Below are 20093 nucleotides of genomic sequence, written 5' to 3'. Positions count from 1 at the left end.
CAGATTTTTCCATTATATGTACATGTACATGATCAGAATTATCTGTTTCAAGTCAACAAAAAAGAGATATTCAAATTTCCTTATCATTCAAATGATGTAGTCCGATTCATTTACATGTAGAAATATGTCCAATGAAATTTCTTTTATCTTCAGAAGAATCTGTAAAAAGCGCACTTGAATGAACAGTGCCATCCAATTAAGATTACAATACAATCTGGAAGAAAGAGGAAATGTATTCCTGACCCTTTGTGGGGTTGAGATATATTTTTCTTGTTTCTTGTGAAATCAGGACAATTATCGAACTTATTTCAGATATATTGAATTTTTCCTAATACCATATTCGCTTAAAATTGATTTATGTGAGGCATTACTTGTATACGACATCATGGATTATGTACAATATCTGAGTAAATTTCAAACCGTGTAGATCCGGGTTAGAATAGGTCCTCAGTACCACTTGCTTGTCGTGGGAGGCGACTAAATGGGGGCTCCTTTGGACGAGACCACAAAAACGGAGTTCCCATTTTCACTCCCTGCTCAAAGACCGTATGCGCTGAGCATAGGCCCAAATTTTGAAGCCCTTCATCGGCAATGTTGACGTTTCCATATGAAGGAAAAGTTCTCGAATGGGATATTAAATGTTGATATACTATTAATCAATCAAACTTAGTAAATTTGAAATTACAAAACTGTCCTCAAATATAAACGTATGAGGTTTCAACACTACACAACCATTCCTCACTATCAATGAAAGACTATACATTATGACATCATACCATGTTGCTTCGGCAGAAAAAAATGGGAAAAGGAAACATTCATATCAAATAATCAGTCATCCAAAAATTACTTTGTTAAACATCAAACTGAATCCTCGCACAAGTACTCTGAAGTAGTAGTCAGAAATATGCTGGATTTCCTCATTGGCAATATCTTCGTAGTCTCTGGTGATAAAATCTTTCAAAAATATCTTAGCATTCCCATTGGCACGAATCGTCTTTCTGTTTGGCTTACCTGTTTTCATACTCTTATCAGGCAGAATATATTCAAAAGCCTCTACATGGTGAGCAAAATATGTATCTGTGGTTTTCAACTGAACATTTAGACACATTGACAGTGGTTTATTTATTTACAATGATCTTTTCCATTCATATGCTGATTCGTAAAACTCAAAAGGTTCATTCTAACTTTTAGGTCGGATCATCATCAGTGATCCTTTCAACGCAAAATGTGTTTTCCATGGATACCAGGTCATGTATTTAGGATCACTCACAGCAGAATCTGCGTAATCTGCGTTTAGATTGGCGTTAAAACAGCTATTGAACCACCAGCCTTCCCCCCATATTTTTGCGCAGTGACGACTGACATAATCATTATCTTGGTCGGGTGTAGAAAAATTCATTGCATTGTGGTAAATCAAAGCGTCCCCTACAAAACAAGAATGAATCAAATGTAATTTGGAAAATTGAATATAGCATATCATACTGCATTCACTTTGTCATCCTTGGTTTTTAATTCTAAAGGATTTATAGTATATATATATATATATATATATATATATATATATATATATATATATACACTTTTAGTTACATCATATGTATATATATATATATATATATATATATATATATATATATATATATATATATAATCCAAATAGAAAGAGTTGATATCACACAGTCAAAATAATTCAATAAAAAAAGCAGGAAAATATACAGTTCCAAAATATATTTAAATCACTAGCGCTTTCTGGATTTTAACATCCATCCTCAGGTGAATACAAATTAATAATGAATACAAAGTTGTTTATCTTAGAGACGTCTATTGTGACGTCATGATAGTCTTTGCGAGGAGGGAATAGATACATGACGTCATAATACAAAAGTTCGGGAAAGGTGACTTGGACAAAATAAGCATGAACATTTACATGATAAAAGTTGATGAATTAAGAGGTTTAACAATCAGAATTTTTCATATATGCATTGATTAAAGTTTGTTTAGTTTAGGAGAAAACAGTTTAATGAAATAATTTTCTTTAGCAAGTCTCATGGACGTTGATTCTGTTTGAAGTTTATAAAATGGAAATACGCTGTAGTTGCCTCTAGCACAGGTGTCAAAGTGTTCGCTGCATGGGGGTATTTCTTATACTGGGATCGTTAATTTGTTGGCGATGGACACGCATCCTCGCTTTTAGTTGTGCTCCGGTTTGTCCAATATATTCCTCGCCACACCCGTTGCAAATAATGCAGTATAGTAAGTTTTTCGACTTGCATATCTATTCCCTCCTCGCAAAGACTATCATGACGTCATGACGTCACAATAGACGTCTCTAAGATAAACAACTTTGTATTCATTATTAATTTGTATTCACCTGAGGATGGATGTTAAAATCCAGAAAGTGCTAGTGATTTAAATATATTTTGGAACTGTATATTTTCCTGCTTTTTTATTGAATTATACATATATATATATATATATATATATATATATATATATATAAATATATATATATATATATATATACATATATCACCAATGTCAACATTCACATGCACTTAAAAATTCCAAGTAGAATTACTGACAACCACGAACATAATGGAAAATTCTTTCAATGTATATCAACTTTAGACAGGATCCGAAAACTCTTTCAATGTATTTAAACTATAATCAGACTTAAACGATTCTATCAATGTCTATAAACTTTAATCAGACTTTGACAATTCTATCAATTTATATCAGTTTAAGTCAGACTTAACACATTCTTTCAGCGCATTTAGTAAGACCGGGATGATTTTACGATGTCTCTAAGCTTTAGTTAGCCCTGTGGCGATGTCTATAAGCTTTATTTAGCCCTGTGCGATACACTCCATTTGATGTCTATAAGCTTTAGTTAGCCCTGTGCGATACACTCCATTTGATGTCTATAAGCTTTAGTTAGCCCTGTGCGATACACTCCATTTGATGTCTATAAGCTTTAATTAGCCCTGTGCGATACACTCCATTTGATGTCTATAAGCTTTAGTTAGCCCTGTACGATACACTCCATTTGATGTCTATAAGCTTTAATTAGCCCTGTGCGATACACTCCATTTGCGTGTTGTATTGTGTAATTATTAACATTTCGTTCAGACTCAATATTCGCCGATGTCGTTCGTACTCCCATCGTAATAAGACCTCAACATAGTAGAACATTTATGTACTTTTCCCAACGTAATGAAAAAACTGAGGACTTCGAAGAGTGATTGATTTTATGTATCTTTTAAAGACTAGAAAATTGAGAACGGGTCAAGAGGAAAGAAGGACCTCTAGGAACACCAAAAGTGTGATCATAAGAGTAATAAGCATCCTCTGTTGAACAAACCGTGGTGACCTAGATGTTAGAGCGTTCACCCCGCTATCGGAAGATCCGGGTCTGGAATCCCGGCCGCGACAGACCGAAGTCGTTAAAACACTGTAATGAAGTTGATTCAATTTTTCTGATTTAGCGTTTTGTATTTTTCATTTGTTTTGATTTTGATGCGAATGGGTTATCGTAAGAGTGAGTAGGGTGTGAGTTATTTTTAGTTGCTAGTATAAAGGAGACCGGTTTGGCTGGCTGTGAGTTAGATAGAACATGGAACGACATCAGCCGGGTGCCACGATGACATGTCCTAGAAGTTCAGGGGATAGTTATTTTCCTGTCAGATTCTATGTAGGACATTTGAAGAAATATAACTACTGCAATAGGAGATTGTTTGGAAGGCAAATCTTTTTCCTAGCCGGTAAGCGTGTTTTGTTTTTATTCTGATAGTTCGTGAGTATTATGATTAGTCTAGCATGGTCTTGTTATTTGTAGGTTCTCAGTTTCTTGTTTGGTTGCAAGTTGGTATTTTTTTTTTTATGAAATTACTTTCAGTGCGTACATGGGTGTTTAACAAAACCAGTTTCAACCCGAAGGCAGATTTACTCGTGCAAGTCTTGCATGGTGGTGGATTTTTTCCGTTCTGGGTGTGCTTATTGCAAGTTGGCGGGAAACCGGAACAGTGTCTTAAGAATGCAGATTAGTTACATTATATAGTTAAAGTGACTCGAAATTTATAAACAAAACTAAAGAATATTATATTACAGAAAAGGAGAATGGAATATTTGGAACTTTTTCTAAATTATACTACTTTTGAATATTATTTTAACCTGAAAAGTTGATACCTGTACATTTCCTCTACATCTGATACGTACTATCGAACTTTTCAAAAGAACTGTTTACAACGTATCAGATATCTATATTACCAATTGCTTATTCATGTAAATTTGTGTTGAGAGTGAAAGGAGTGAGTGTGCATATTTTTGTTATATTATTTATATTTTTAAACAATAAATTTGTTATTGTTTATTCTACAACTTATCGTTAGTCATTGTTCAATCTGACAAAATCCAAAATGAACTCACTACAAATAGGTAGTGACAGTTCCAAACGCTCGTCATCAGGTATAAATGTCACGGGTCTTCGGAAATTACCTTAAAATGGATATCCCGTGTCACAGTAGGTGTTGCACGTTAAAGAACCCTCACTGCTCAATGGCCATAAGCGCATAAGCATAGGCCTAAATTCGAAGCCCTTCACCAGTCTTGGTGACCTCTCCATGTGAGAAAAATTCTCTCGAGAGACGTTAAGCAAGATACAATCAATCAATTTATTGAACACATGCACGAAAGTAATATCACAAGAAAACCGTAAGACACGGATATCATCCGATACGATATTTGATTTTTTCTCCATATTCTGTAATTACTACATATTATGGGCGCGACGTGGTATACAGGCTTACCCGCTGTTCCCGAGTATCCCGACACAAGTAAGCGATATTTCTCTGCCTCATTCCCGACAAAGAATGATGAATAATCTGCATAAGCGCTTGTGCCATCGAATCCTTGAAGTTGGACATGAAGTGTCTGTTTCTCCTCTGCCAAGGCATGGATAGCATCATTCCCTGATTGATAAAAGGTAGTAAACATTTTAGGCTTTGAAATAGACTAAGAAATACTGATCATAAATTTTCTAAACTAAACCGTATGATTTGAGTTTCACCTTTCAGATGAAGTTATAAATTTCAAAATACCTTTTCAAAAAGAAGTTAACCAATCTTCTTAAAAACTGTTCTAATTTCGTAAATATAGGGTTTATCTAACTTGTATAAAGTGCAGTGTGAAAGCAAAGTTATTGAGGTTACATCATTTATTACACAGGATAATAATCCCAAGATCTCTAAAGTTCAGATTTGTGTACCCTCATAAAGGGGTGAAGATAATAGACAGTGATCAATCTCATAAATCCTATAAAGTATACAAAATTCAAAGTAGGGTAAACAGGGACCACTCAACAAACCAGATGTCCATATTTGTATTCCTTATAGCAGTTAGAAGATTGGCCATTGCTTGTTACCTTCACCTTTTCATTTAAAGCGTGTTTAGCAGTCAGTTTTTCTAGTTCAGTGTTATTTTAAACATTTTTTTTTGTTTTAATGTAAGAAAACAAACAAGCTTATGAATGCCATCGAATCTACCTACATTGTCGGAGACCATTATTCCTCCTTAAAAGCCTACCATACTTAATCATTCAAATAACAAAATGATAAAAGAAATAACAAAGTTTAAATGATTTCTATCATGTAACTCGTATGCTTTCAAAAGGAATAATGTAAAACTTATACGGTACCAATTTTGATGCACCAGATGCGCATTTCGACAAATAATGTCTCTTCAGTGATGCTCAACCGAAATGTTTGAAATCCGAAATAACTATGAAGTTTTAGATCTAAATATAGCCAAAAACAGCGTGCCAAACAAGTGGAGCCAAATTCGTCCAAGGATAAGAGCTATGCATGAGGGAGATAATCCTTAATCTTGAAATGAATTTCTAAATTTTATAACAGCAATTAAATATACATCCGTATTTTCAAGCTAGTAACGAAGTACTTAGCTACTGGGCTGTAGAGACACTCGGGTCTAACAGTCCACCAGCAGAGGCCTCGACCCAGGGGTCATAATGTAAAACTTATACGGTAACAATTTTGATGCACCAGATGCGCATTTCGACAAATAATGTCTCTTCAGTGATGCTCAACCGAAATATTTGAAATCCGAAATAACTATGAAGTTTTAGATCTAAATATAGCCAAAAACAGCGTGCCAAACAAGTGGAGGCAAATTCGTCCAAGGATAAGAGCTATGCATGAGGGAGATAATCCTTAATTTTGAAATGAATTTCTAAATTTTATAATAGTTTAGCTTAAGGCTACATTACAGTAAGCAATCTATTCAAAGAGAGGTGTGTTAAAATTATTCATCAAGATCATTGAGAAAGGATGCCTGCTTCATTAAATCAAGGAACTCGTGTTAAGATTGGCAGCATCGTCCAGACAAAACTCTACCTTAGCTGTTAGTAAAGGAAGAGGTGAGGTAGCGAACAGTGATCCTTCTCACGAATACTATAAAGAATACGCCATTAAGAATAGGACAAACACGGACCCAGGGACACACTAGAGATAGGAGCACGTGCTTAGAAGGCTGCTATCAAAGCCTCAGTCTTCGTAAACAACTACTGCGAATTATGGAAAGAAATATCTAGTCAAACGATATTTCACATGTATTTCTCTAATAGTGAATTGACATAAGTGGTTTTCTTTGGCATCTAAATCATTAAAATGTAATTCCTGAATTGGAGTCACACAGTTGTGAAAGAGAGAAAATGTTCTAGGATTTACCAGTGATTCAGCAGAGTAATATAACCTTACCAATCCAATAGTTAGTCGAAGGATTACCGAATCCCCGTTTGTATTCACTCCACGTCCGGTTGAAATCTGTAGATCCATCCTGTCTCCGCTGAATGACCTACAAGAAAACGACACTGAGTTTGCTTTGATATCATATTCAATGTTAGATTTCCCTTCTTACCACTTTAATTCTTTGGAGGCATACATACCACGGTTTTCAATGATGCTATAACCATTATTTTCTTACGAGTGTCATATTCTTTTAGGGGACAGATATATAATTTATAGTTTACAAACCTCTTTTTCATTCAGTTCTAATAGATTAAAAAATGGCATTTGGAACAGCCATACACAACTTCCTCCAGCACAATTACAAAATAGTGCTTGGAATCAACATATCAAAAGCTAGACATATCGCTTGTTATCCATAAATCCGAGTTATACTTTGGGAACATTTTTGTTGAATTCAGATATTCATGACAACTTTACATTAAAAAACAGCAGCTTTTTCTGTTTCCAAACCTGCTGTCAACAGCCACTGTTACATGTTTACATATACATTGCTTCTATATGCATTGAACTTTACAATCTAGAGATTATGTATTCTAGACAATGCATGCAATTTCTATTATTCCATTTCATGGTATTTTGAAGGGATGTGTATTGTTTCTTTTTTCTTTGTGAGATGTAATAATAATAATAATAATAATTGTTATTATTATTATTTATTTATATAGCGCATATATGATTATAAATAACCACTCCAAAGCGCTGCACACAATAAAAATGATACAGCATGTTATAAAAGTATCAAAAGGAAATTAGAATAGCATTAAGACAGATGATATCAAAACAATGCTAGAAAAAACATCAATAATGTGAAGTAAGATTATTAAAATATAAAACATGATATGTATGGGAAAAAAGTTCCACGCCGCGCATTCAAATGATATAAGATACAATAGTTTTATACATTCCGGTATATTTTAGGTCACACCTCTTTATTAGAATCAATTGCACGGCGTAGATAATGCACATATACTGAAAGGTGAAAACAACAGTGGTTGATACCACAACTCCTACAAGCGATACAAAATGGGACCCCCTGGATAAACCAGAGATGGGATTAGGTGCTTAAAGGAGTAAGCATCCCCTGTCGACCGGCCACACCCACCGTGAGCCATTTATATTGATTAAGTAAACAGAGTAATACGGAGGAAATTCCATGTGCTAAGAACAGCCTAACAATTGGTATGATACACGTCAAACAGCATTTGACCCAATGATAGGTTGTAACGGTAAACTGAATTGCTATAACAACACAGAATTTGCAAAATACTGACTTTTAATGAGAGTGTGGAAACCACTATATTTACAAATTTTTAGCCACATAGTTCCCAGCTGTTTCTTACCCTAAGGTCATATCTGCATCTATATATGATCGAATTAGAAGTATAAATTATCAAGCATCCATGTGATTGACCCGTCCTATCTATTTATTTCATACACATATTTATCAATTACTTCTAGTGTCAATAATGCTTGTGAAAAAGGGTTCCATAATGTCATAGAATATCTAAACTATTCTAGTAGTGATAAATGACACTCACCGTCCAACCACCTCCTTCTGTGCTCATGTCACAATACACAGAATTTACTTCGGAGTCTACACGGATTTGATACACACCATCTTTTCCCTGTGTTTGTGGTTCGACTTCTAAAATTTCCATGCAGCTTCCCTTGATACCTTTCAGATAATGTTCATTAATAATGAATATTTCAAGCAAATTCATCAGTAATATAGTCATCTGCGTGTCTTCTAACGTTTTGTTTTTGGAGAAATTATAATATGCAGCGAAAACTTGGCAATCAATGCGATAAAGGCATTTCTTGTCGAAAAACCTTTTCGTTCTTTTTCTGCCTCTTTAAGATTGAATGACTTCATGGAAATCTTTCGAAAAGGAATTGGATATGTTAAACGATACAGGAATCCTAAGATGTAATGTAATATTTATTCTTAGCTATATAATGATTTGCAGTTCTTCAATTTGGGCTTCGATTTCACATTCAAAAATAAGCAAAGCTGATTCAAGGCAATAATGATCTTGAATTTAACTGCAATGTTTGAACAAATTAAAACCTATCATTATTTGGCATAAGTCTAACAAATATCTCAACAGTTATCGGGCATTATGAAAAAAATAGCAACTGAAAAGTTCCGCCATTGGCAATACACTTCAATTCTCATAGAGGGTCTCTACAGCCCAGTAGCTAAGTACTTCGTTACTAGCTTGAAAATACGGATGTATATTTAATTGCTGTTATAAAATTTAGAAATTCATTTCAAAATTAAGGATTATCTCCCTCATGCATAGCTCTTATCCTTGGACGAATTTGGCTCCACTTTTTTGGCACGCTGTTTTTGGCTATATTTAGATCTAAAACTTCATAGTTATTTCGGATTTCAAACATTTCGGTTGAGCATCACTGAAGAGACATTATTTGTCGAAATGCGCATCTGGTGCATCAAAATTGGTACCGTATAAGTTTTACATGTGAAAAGATATATTTTTGACGAAGACTAGAAATGCATCTATGCCTCGCGACTCCGAACTGTTCAAATTAGTCAAATCAAAATGTATTATATATGAAACTGATATGCAGTGATTTGCAAAACATAAAACAGACAACATCGAGTTTCATTGCTTAGTAACAGATGTCGCTCTTTGTCGAGATCCATCGTTTAGCAACGGACATCCCACGTTGTCAAATTTCATTGCTAGTAACATATGTTTCACTGCGTCGATAAAATATGAAATGTTATAAATGGAGCACGGGAATATACATATATTTTGATCCGTCATTCCAAAAAAAATACTTTGTTAAACACCACTATGATTTTGAGCACAAATACCCTTTTACAGTTGATATAAAAATATGCTCGAGTTCCTCAGTGATAGTTTTTACAAAGTCTTTGGTGATCAGATCTTCAAACAGTCTGTTGGAATTCCCGTGGGTGCAAATTTTGTTCTATCAATATCTGTCCTGCTTATGTATTCTTATGAAATAGAATTCATTCAAAAACTTCGACACGAGAAGAATTTTTTTCTTGCTGTAGCCTCTGCATTAGGATGTATTGACGACTTTTCTATGTTAACAATGATTGGTTTCATTCATATAACGACACAATATATGCCAGTGACCATAGGAGCCTGGGTCAAGGATATTGCACTATAACCTATATGTAAACAATGGAGGAAATTCGAACCATGAAAAATATTTCTCTCTGATCTATGTTGTCTCTCTATACATTTTTTTCATGTTCCAGGAAGCCTAAATACACGTGTCATTATCACAGAACACTGATTTATCCACGTTTTAAAAAAATCTTATCCCACTGATTCATAATATATAACAAGGCTTTCAACTCAATCGACCCCTTTCCGTACTCCATGAGAGATATGTGTCGATTAAAAGTTATTTACACTGCTTACCAGCTAGTTTCAGGACCCCATTCACTCACGGTAATTCTTCTTTAATAATTAAATTCCTCTAATAACAGCTGTCTATCCGTTGTATATTTTTGATCAATTTTTTTCTGTCCAGAGTCATCTCATTCATCAATCTAATTAAAATCAGATGTTGGATCTCCTCGCATACTCGCTACACAAACATCTAACACCATCCCGTAGAGGGTCACGTCAGAGGTCAAATTCGATTGACCAATGAAATCACCGCTGGCAAAATCATTGAATGTTTGTTGAAGCCGATAAGTCTAGAGTGATACCGAATTTGACCTCTGACGTGACCCTCTATGGGATGTTGTTAGATGTTTGTGTAGCGAGTATGCGAGCGGATCCTACATCTGATTTTAATTAGATTGTCTAATTCATATCTCTAATCACGGAAGTGCGTAAACAATTCAAAACTCGAAACAGAATAAGGGATATCCGAATTATTCTCAAGTAAACATCCCCTGTCGACCGGTCGCATCTGCCGTGATCCCTATATATTGATCAGGTAGCGGTAAACGGAGTTATCTGTAGTTCTAATCAGTGTGCCAAGAACTGTCTAACAATGAATATGAAATGTGTCAGACAGCATTAGACCCAATGACAGGTTGTAATGACACACCAGATCGTTACAATTGTTTTGGTGTAATACTTTGATATGTCAACTGATAACAATCCATGATCAAAAGATGAAAAGAGTGAGGATAACGAAGTTCTAATATCATAAATACCATCAAGAAAACAAAATTTGGAGGGGGAAACACAGACCTTCCAAGCAGAACGCCTTTTGAATCAATTCTGTTTCAACAGAAAACAACCAACAGATCAGCTAATAAAGGAACACTATTCGTATTCATGGAAATCTCAACAGACCAACACCAAAGATCGTTCCTTATATTAATATGCAATTCAATATAAAAGTATGACATAAAAATATTGTAATTACAAAGTCTTCTTTCAGGAAACGACCAACTAATCTTGAAAATGAGCTTTGTATTGATATCAACGGGATTTTATATTTACCTGATGTTTGTTCATCGCATTCATTTCTTTTTTCTGCAAGAACACTTTCCAAAGTTTCATTAATTGATAGCGAATAGTTATTCAACGTTTGATTAAACATTTGAAAACGCTGGTTGTAATCAAACCTAAAGACAGCTATTTGTTCTTTATTCACAGTATTTCGCAGACTGCCATTTAATATCGCCAACTGTTTTTCCATTTCGGTATTATCAGATGATAATTCCTCATTTGCTTCTTGGAGAGTCGAGAGCTGTTTTCTAGCCAGAGACAACCCCGTCTCTGTTAGTCGTTCTAGCGCTTCCACCGTGAAATTCCTATTCAATCTTAGCTTCATTATTTCATCATCAAGCCTATTTCTCGCTTCCTCCATGTTACGATCTGTCTCAATCATAGTCTTTAATTGGTGCTTGAATTCCGAATAATCTCTTTCCCATTTTGCTACAAGAAGAGGTATCGTAGTCATATCAAAGTTGTGGATGTTTTTCCGTGGAAGTTTTTCGTTGTTATTAATTGCATCTTTAAGGATGTCTAATTCAAGTTTTAATTGAACGTTTTCCTCCTCTATTAAGCGGTCTTTTTCGGTGATAGCCTGTAACATTGTAGTTATATCACTAAGATTTCTCATTAGTGCTTGATTGGTCTTTTTGTTATCTGCTGTAACCATTACTAAATCTTGGATGTGTTTTACCATAGTTAATCTGACCTGACTCTCGCGTTTTAGCATGTCATGAAGAACGCTTGGTTGGATTAAAGAAGATGAATTTTCTCTGTCTTTGGGATTGGTTTCCAAGAGCAACTGGGCACCAAGTATCCCTTGTAGATAAAGAAAACAGCCCACCATGACACACTTCATCATTGCACCTTCAAATTTCATTTCAAAACACTATGAACAAATGGTTGCCGAACTGAAACAAACACCTTGTCTGCAATGAAGAATTAGAGTACTGTGTATTCAACAAATAAATCAAACAAAAACAGCCTGCATTAACATATTCATGAAATGCAGTCAAACTTATGAGCTAAACGGGAGCCGTATGATTGAGTAACAACACATTGTACATCCAATATAATCATCTGTAATCATGGGGGAAATCTTATGTATATACGCTATATATAAAAACAATAATTTAAATCCAGTAATTGAAACACTTATGTTTTATATCTGTATGAAGATAGCGTAAGTTGATGTGAAATAAACAGAATCAAAATCAAAGGAATAACTGGTACCCTTTCCTCGATATTTTATTTTTGATGTTAATTGGACGCGGCAGGATAAATTATTTCGCAACCACACCGCGTTCACAGTCACAATCGATTTTACATTATTGGTATCGCCATTTTATGTATGATGTTAATTGGACGCGGCAGGAGATAGTATTTCACAATCTCTCCAAGTGGCAGTCGAATTTTTATTACTGATATGTATTTTGATACACGAAACTTTAACTGGAACATATACTATTCATCTCATTGGACATGTTCTTTTATATCTGTCACGATTTTAAACTGTACTTTATCGCAAATCCCTTTTGATGCATGATACGTAGATGGTTTAGATGAACAGTAGACCCTGTTGTCCAAACTCTTAATTTTGTGTTCCTAATTTAGCAATCATGAAATTGAGCACTGTTTGTTTTCTGTATCTCGTTATTTTGAAAAGCTTTACAATGTGTGTGTGTGTGTTTTTTTGTTTTTGTTTTTGTTTTTGTTTTTTGTTCCTGGGAATAGGCGTCTTGTGAACAAATTGAAGGAGTTTATTCCTTTTTATATGTACAGATATAGCACAATTCAAAATCCAAGACAAATGCTTCAAGGACATTCGAGTTTTCAATCAGACAGACTGTTAAATCTGCCATTTTTCGCACTTGATAGTTGACGAGACTTATATGCGGTAGATATAATTCACACTGGCATAAATCATTTAAAATGTAGCATAAAACAAAGTGAAATAGTTTAATTCAACTACGACGACTAACTTATAACAGAATAGTAAAAGCATTTTGAAAATAAATCTGTCCACGAAATACAATTCGATCCCAACAAATTCATTTCGTTCCCAAGATATTCATCTTTGTTTCCACGAAATGAAGTGTCATGCATACATGTGTTTCACATTTTGTGTTAACCTTAAGCTGGTGTAAGTGAAACATTCTCAAACAAGGTGTAAAACAGCATAACGACGTGTCAACAACAGACACACTATTAGGGTACATAACAGCATGATGCCTAAGATAACAAACTGTTTAAGAAGATATAAAATAAAACAGTATCTAAAAAGATAACAATAAAACGCATGAAAAAGCATAAACAATACATATAATGATCATCACATATAAGATAAAATAATACATCAAATAACAAAATTATATACGATTGCAAAATGATGTAAATTATAACAAAATGATACACCTCTGTACGTAATTTTGTTCATTGCAAACGGCAGGTAATCATTAAATACATTCATTCCTGCTAGGATTGAGACATATGTCAAATGATTGATAGTTGCCTTTGAGTAATTTTAACAACATGCGTGCAATCATCATTATTGACTTTAACAGTCGATGTCATATTTGAGATATTTTTTTTATTTCGTTTTATGCATATCAAAATTTAGTTTATTGTTTTTTGTAATAGTTACACATTATGCGTGTTGAATTCTCGATTTACGAATTATGGAGATTAAAAGATTTTGTTAATTCATTTTCTGTTTAGTCTTAATTATCAGATACGCCGGCGGAATCGTCCTAAATGCATCACGTGCACATCGTGCTCAAAATTGAAAAAAGTGAAGATTGTGAAAGGCGGTCATTCTCATGATTTTCTAAATACACAATTAAGATCCCTGGATAAACCAAGGCTGAGATCAGATACGAAGAGGTTGTACGAATCCCCTTACGACTGGTCAAACCCGTCGTCAGCAGTGTATAACGTTCAGAAGCCCGTAGTCAAAATCAGAGACAGCATTAGACCGAATAATTATAACGACCATATAGATAGTAGAATGCTTACTTAAAAAAAGACTGATAAAACTCCTGTAACTTAGTTGTCAGTAGTTTGTCTTGATTAGGAAATTAGCATGCGTAAATATGATCTCGCATGTTTTAGTTGAGAGAGAAAACATCATATGCAGTTAGCAAGGGAATGTTGCTACTTAGATATTGAAAGTTGATGGTGAGAAACAGAAGCAATCTCAGTATTGCAGTGCAGATATTATCCACCATGTCCTAACTTTATTGAAGAAATTATAAATTTTGTCTAATTTACTTATTTACAGCCGCAGTAGTATTATTGATTTCTTTTTGAACATGTAGAGAATAACAAAACACAACATATAACAAAAACATGAAAAGGTGGAGTTAACGAACAGCAATATCCCGAGCAGTTGAACGGAGTAATAAGCAATCAGTGTGTTGACAAAGAACGACTAACAATTGGTGTAAAACAGGTCGGCCAGCAGGGAAAAGATGCTGGTTTTATACCATCACTGAGATTTTTCTGCGGTCCAAAAATTGGCACTCAAACATTCTTTTTGGGAAAATATTCCTGGACTAATTTGTTGTGCATATTGTGAATTCGAACCAGATAATGGCGCATGCATTTTATACCATACCTGTCATATTTGATTTCACCATATCCAGTAAAGTGTACCCATACTTTTAAGCATATTTGAGAAGAAACTGTGACCTTCAATTCGACATTTAAATTTATCGACAACGCTTTGTCTATTAAAAATAAGCTTTTCCATTCATATGTAAATCTGATTCCTCCCTGTTATCTCGAGATAATAACAAACATGATATAGTCCTCTGCATCTGCTTCGTAATTAGATATTTTGTTGAAAATGAATATTAAAGAGACACTACAGCTCATTCTGCGCAAAGACCATGACATGGCAATTTTCCCAGAGCTTTCTCCAATTCTGTTACATAGTTGAATGTATGAATATGTGCAAACATATCACTTATCTAAAATTAAATATTATAGTTTTGACGCAAAATTAGTACTTTTTGAGGGGCCTCCGTGGCGTAGTCGTTAGAGCATTGCGCTCAAAATCACACGGCTTCTCACCTCTGCTCGGTGTGGGTTCGAATCCCGCTCGCGCCGGTAAGTGAGAAAATTTCCCAGGTTATTTGTGGAAGGTGGGTTGAGACAACCCAGGTACATTGAATGTGGCTTCTCTCTTCCACGAATAAAAACTGACGCCACCATATAATTGGAAAATTGTTGAGTGTGGCGGAAAACATCAATCAATCAATCAACAATACTTTTTTGATGGTTTATACAGCAAAAACATTTAGTCTTCTCCGTTCGATCTTCAGACGTATGCGCATAGACGTTAAACAATGCAGCACGTCGTCCAGTGAGATAAAACATAGTTGAGAGACCTAGAATTTTGACAAATTCTGTGAGAAAAGAGGTAAAAATAGAATGAGATAAAACTCATACATGAACTGAAATTTATGTTTAGATCAGTATGACCGTTGGAAAAACAAGAGCTAGTAGAAACGTACGAAGGACTCAATGGCAAATCAAGGTTTTCCGATGGTGGGATGGGAGTAGGGCATGTCCAAATCAAATATTAGCCAAAGTATTCAGCCATTTTGGGTGCCAAAAATCGGGAGTTTTACTCATAATCTCTGGCGAAAAATGTTAGGGAAATACTGGTCTCCCTCTTAATCTGCCATTTGGACTAGCAAAGACACTGTTAGGTAAAAACATAACGATAGGTCGATAGGAAAATGGATGTGTTTCTGTTACAAACATGAGTAATGATTACTTAATTATAAGCAAGGGACACTTTCATACTCGAAAAGCAAGTGTGAGTCCCTAGAGGGTATTTAATCAATTTCGCACACAACTTTCATTCAAAACCATGTGATGTAATTATGAATTTAAGAGGGTGTCCATTATGATATCAGGCAGAGGTCGGCACATGCTATCTCTCAGATTTTCATGAAACTTTGTGCACAGGTTCCTACTAACCCCAATATGAAATTTGCCAAATAAAAAGTTTCTATCATGTTTAGTATGGGTTCGACATGGAAAAACAACTTTGAGATAATATTCGGTGCAAAAAGGTCACGAAATATTGGAAAAAAGTGCTATGTTTGAACAGCTCTAAAATGTCATATAACAAAGAAATAGAGAAAAGCAATATTTTATATGTTAGATATACACTATATGCAATAACTAAGAGGGTTTTTGTGTGTATATTCATCCAATGAATGAATTTATTAATTGTTAAAATTGCACATATTTCACACCAATATAATTTACAAAATAATGATCAAATTATAAGATCTCATAAAACCCAATACAATGTCTCAAAAGAAATAAATTATGTATAACCAGAAACTTGAAGAGGTGTATTTCAAGTTACAAAAATAAATTCAGTGGGAAAAGCAAGGTTTGATGGTGAAAAGTTGAACTGAAATCTCAAAATTTTCAATAAGTGCAAAAAGGTCAACTACTTAAATGAAGATTTTTGAACTACATAAATAGAAATAAATATGAAGTAGATATAACCAATCAATGATTAAATGATTAAAATTCATGAAAAATTACTAGAACATATGAACATTAAGAAATAAATTTCATGTCTTTGTATACATTCTATATAATAAAGGCAAAAAAAATGCCTATGTAATTCATTATATAAAATTTTACAATGTTGATTTTTAGAGGTCATTTCTGACACAGGATTTGAGATAATAGTCAATTAATTAACACACATATATGAAGTTAAAATTATCAGTAAATCAAATTTTAATCAATTGCCTATCATGAAGAATCTTAATTCATTCACTCACATTCCAAACTTGACATTGGCAGATCCCGATGGGGTTGGGGTAGGGGGGGTAGAACACACCCTCTCCTTTTCTCTGGGACATCTAGATAGTTATTTAGCATTAACCAGACATTTTTTGACTCTCTTGTAAAGCATTTCCCTTTGCATTCATGAAATAACATGCCATATTCCATTTTCTGCCTACATCAGATTGGCAGACTTGCTTTAATGCATGTTTACTTTGATGTTGAAATATATATTGACCACTTCCAGATACACAAAATGTTTGTTGAATTTCACCCAGTGACGGAAAATGTTCATAAAGTATCTTCAACTGATGCATAAAAGGTTACATGTAACTAGCAATCAATAATAAACATATTTACTTTATCAATTCATCGGATATGACCTAATGCAGATTTGAGATCATTTTTCTGGACCCCCCCCCCCCTTTCAAATCACTGGATCTGTCTATGTTTAACAAATGACAATAAACAAATCATGTCTTAATGCCTGGTACTTAGTAGCATGGTTTGCAAAGAAAGAGCTAGTGCATATTTCTGACATTTGTTACAAACAAACTTTTCCCCTAGAAATTATGAAAATTGGCACTGAATTTATATTGATATATGTATATTAACAATTGATACATTTCACAGTATGGAATCTTATTTTGCCACCCCACCACTCTCTTCTAAGTTATGTCTAATGCCATAGCAGTGTTTCTTTTGAATATTGATTCACAAACAGGAATAAAATTTGTCACTTCAAAAATTGAAATATGCTGCAACCATAGAGTTAAAGTAGTGGTCATCATTTGATTATCTTTGTCAGCTGCAAAGTGTTTCTGTGAAATAACTGTCAACATATCTAGATTGAAGTGGAGCTATGAGTTCTGCAATTCCCCTTATAACTTCACAAGTCTTTTGTCTGTAGTAATTCTGTGTTCTCTCCAAAGCCTCTTCCTATCTTGGACTCAGCTGAGATCTAAATAACAACAGTTGTGTAAATTAATGGAAATAAAATGATGAACATATTTAAATAGCACTGTAAGCAATGCATTAAGAAAGTCAAGATCATATGTTTGATATAGTCACAAGGTCAAAGGTCATGATATGAAATAAATTCTGGTCATTAGGCATTTCATGTGAAACAAACTAACCCAATACCTTATCCCTCAAGATATAACAGATCTGGTAATAATGAATGTTTTTCAAAAGTAGGTCAACATGGTCAAAGTCAGAAGTTCAAAAGTAAAGCTCTTTTCATTAGTAATCTATAATATGTGAAATCTATTTCAAAGCCCAATCCAAGGTGGCTGAGAAACTATATACCAATTTAAAGTTTTTGAAAATCTTGCTATTTTAAAGACTAAGGTCAGGTACTAAATTAAAAGTCTGATAATAAAGAATATACACATTTTGTATATCTTTATGTAAAATATCAATATAATAAAATCTGGGTTAAACTTCAAAACCAAGGTCACAATATCAAACAGCATGGTATGAAATGAAAGTTCTTGCCTTAAGATATCTAAATACTAAACATAAAAGGCTAGACTATCTTATATATAGTTCAGGAGAATTGCCTACTGTAGGTTATATTTTGTTAAAAGTAGGCCAAACACAAAAGTAAAAAAAAAATTGATATCAAAAGAAATGTCTTATTATAAGGAATAAAGATATGAAATATGAGAGCCTTATTACTAACATGAGCAAGTTCTAGACCCCCCCCCCCCCCCCCGACTTTAGTCATGGGCGCATAGAAAGGAAAAATGAATCAACACAAATTAGGAACATTTGCAGTTTGAAAGGATTTAGTGTGGTCCTGTTAACCTTGAAAAGAATTTGTTTTAATTTCCTGTATATTCCCACATCATACTTTGATCTCCTCCATACCCTAATTCTTTAGCCTCTGAATTGAACAAAATAAAATTTACACTACCTGAAGATCCTTGCATATGAATATGACTAATCATTGACATACCCTTCTTGAGAAGAGGATTGTTAAAGATGTTTCCTTATATTATCCCTTATAAAACTTTGACCCCCTATTATAGCCTCATCCTACACCCAGGTCATGAATTGAACTAACTCCAATCTACACAACCTGGGATTGCTTGCATATTTTCATTATATTAAATGACCCCATCCTATTTTTGCCTTTTCTTGATTATCTCCCTTCAAAGGGGGCATGACCTTTCATTTAAACGAAAATGAATCTCATTCAATTGGGCCATTGGTTCTGGAGAAGATGAAAATGGGAAAAATCATTACCACTATGATGACAACAGAATCCAGACAAATTTTTATGAGAAAAGCTCTCTTGAGTCTTCAGCTCAGGTGAGCTAAAAAAAAAATAAAACTATATATTCATTGATTCAAAAATTAAACCACATTCTGATTTCAAAACATCACCTCTGATATATATATATATATATATATATATATATATATATATATATATATATATACACGAGCTAGTATTTGAAATTATCTAAACAAGAATTGTCTGAAGAAAGTTTAAAACTTGTCGAGTGGGTTAAAATCTTTGATAACAGTCATGAATTAAAAATGCATGTGTGTGTTGTGTGTGGCATGGTGACATCACATAAAACTGCAATATGAAGGGTCAAGGTCGTAAGGTAAAAATGTTTCTATCATATGACATAAGGAACACACATTTCTGAAATATCCAACCCCCATCTCTAACCATTCTTATGTTATTGTCAAAGTTAAAGTTTTTATATTCTACATGTATGTCTGCCAAGTGAGTTAAAACAAAAGGATTGGGACATCATAACATTGGATGACTTTGGTCAGGATTTGTCTCAAGAAATATACATGTCAAATGTGGAATTCTAATTTTAACTTAAAAGCTCTTATATGTAATAGTTCTAAACTTACATAATTTATGAATTATGACAAGGTCAGATGTACCATGTTCTGAATTTAAAATCTTTTCATTGAAATAAATAAATATACTCACTGATACAGTCTGATAATTGGCTTGCAGTAGGGG

The 20093-nt window shown here is 34.0% G+C and overlaps 1 protein-coding gene across 1 annotated transcript; it reads right to left on the bottom strand.

Moving 5' to 3' along the window:
• Positions 1–1105: 1105 nt before the first annotated feature.
• Positions 1106–12211, bottom strand: LOC130053285 (fibrinogen-like protein 1). Its single transcript, XM_056160228.1, has 5 exons — positions 11285–12211; positions 8360–8496; positions 6771–6867; positions 4806–4967; positions 1106–1425 (listed from the first exon to the last, which is right to left on the bottom strand). Exons 1-5 carry the CDS (start codon positions 12156–12158, stop codon positions 1181–1183), a joined length of 1515 nt encoding a protein of 504 aa, XP_056016203.1. The 5' UTR covers positions 12159–12211; the 3' UTR covers positions 1106–1180.
• Between the last annotated feature and the right edge of the window lie 7882 nt (positions 12212–20093).

The sequence above is a fragment of the Ostrea edulis genome, chromosome 3 (assembly GCF_947568905.1).
Source record: "Ostrea edulis chromosome 3, xbOstEdul1.1, whole genome shotgun sequence".
NCBI lineage: Eukaryota > Metazoa > Mollusca > Bivalvia > Ostreida > Ostreidae > Ostrea > Ostrea edulis.
The sequence above is the reverse complement of the archived record's forward strand: the minus strand, read 5'-3'. Positions and strand labels throughout refer to the sequence as shown.

Coding starts and splice junctions, on each gene's coding strand:
- LOC130053285 (XM_056160228.1), bottom strand. CDS start 12,158: ATGAAATTTGAAGGTGCAATGATGAAGTGTGTCATGGTGGGCTGTTTT. Junction 8,497..11,284: donor ATGCGATGAACAAACATCAG/GTAAATATAAAA, acceptor ATTATCTGAAAG/GTATCAAGGGAAGCTGCATG. Junction 4,968..6,770: donor TTCGACTAACTATTGGATTG/GTAAGGTTATAT, acceptor TTTATCAATCAG/GGAATGATGCTATCCATGCC.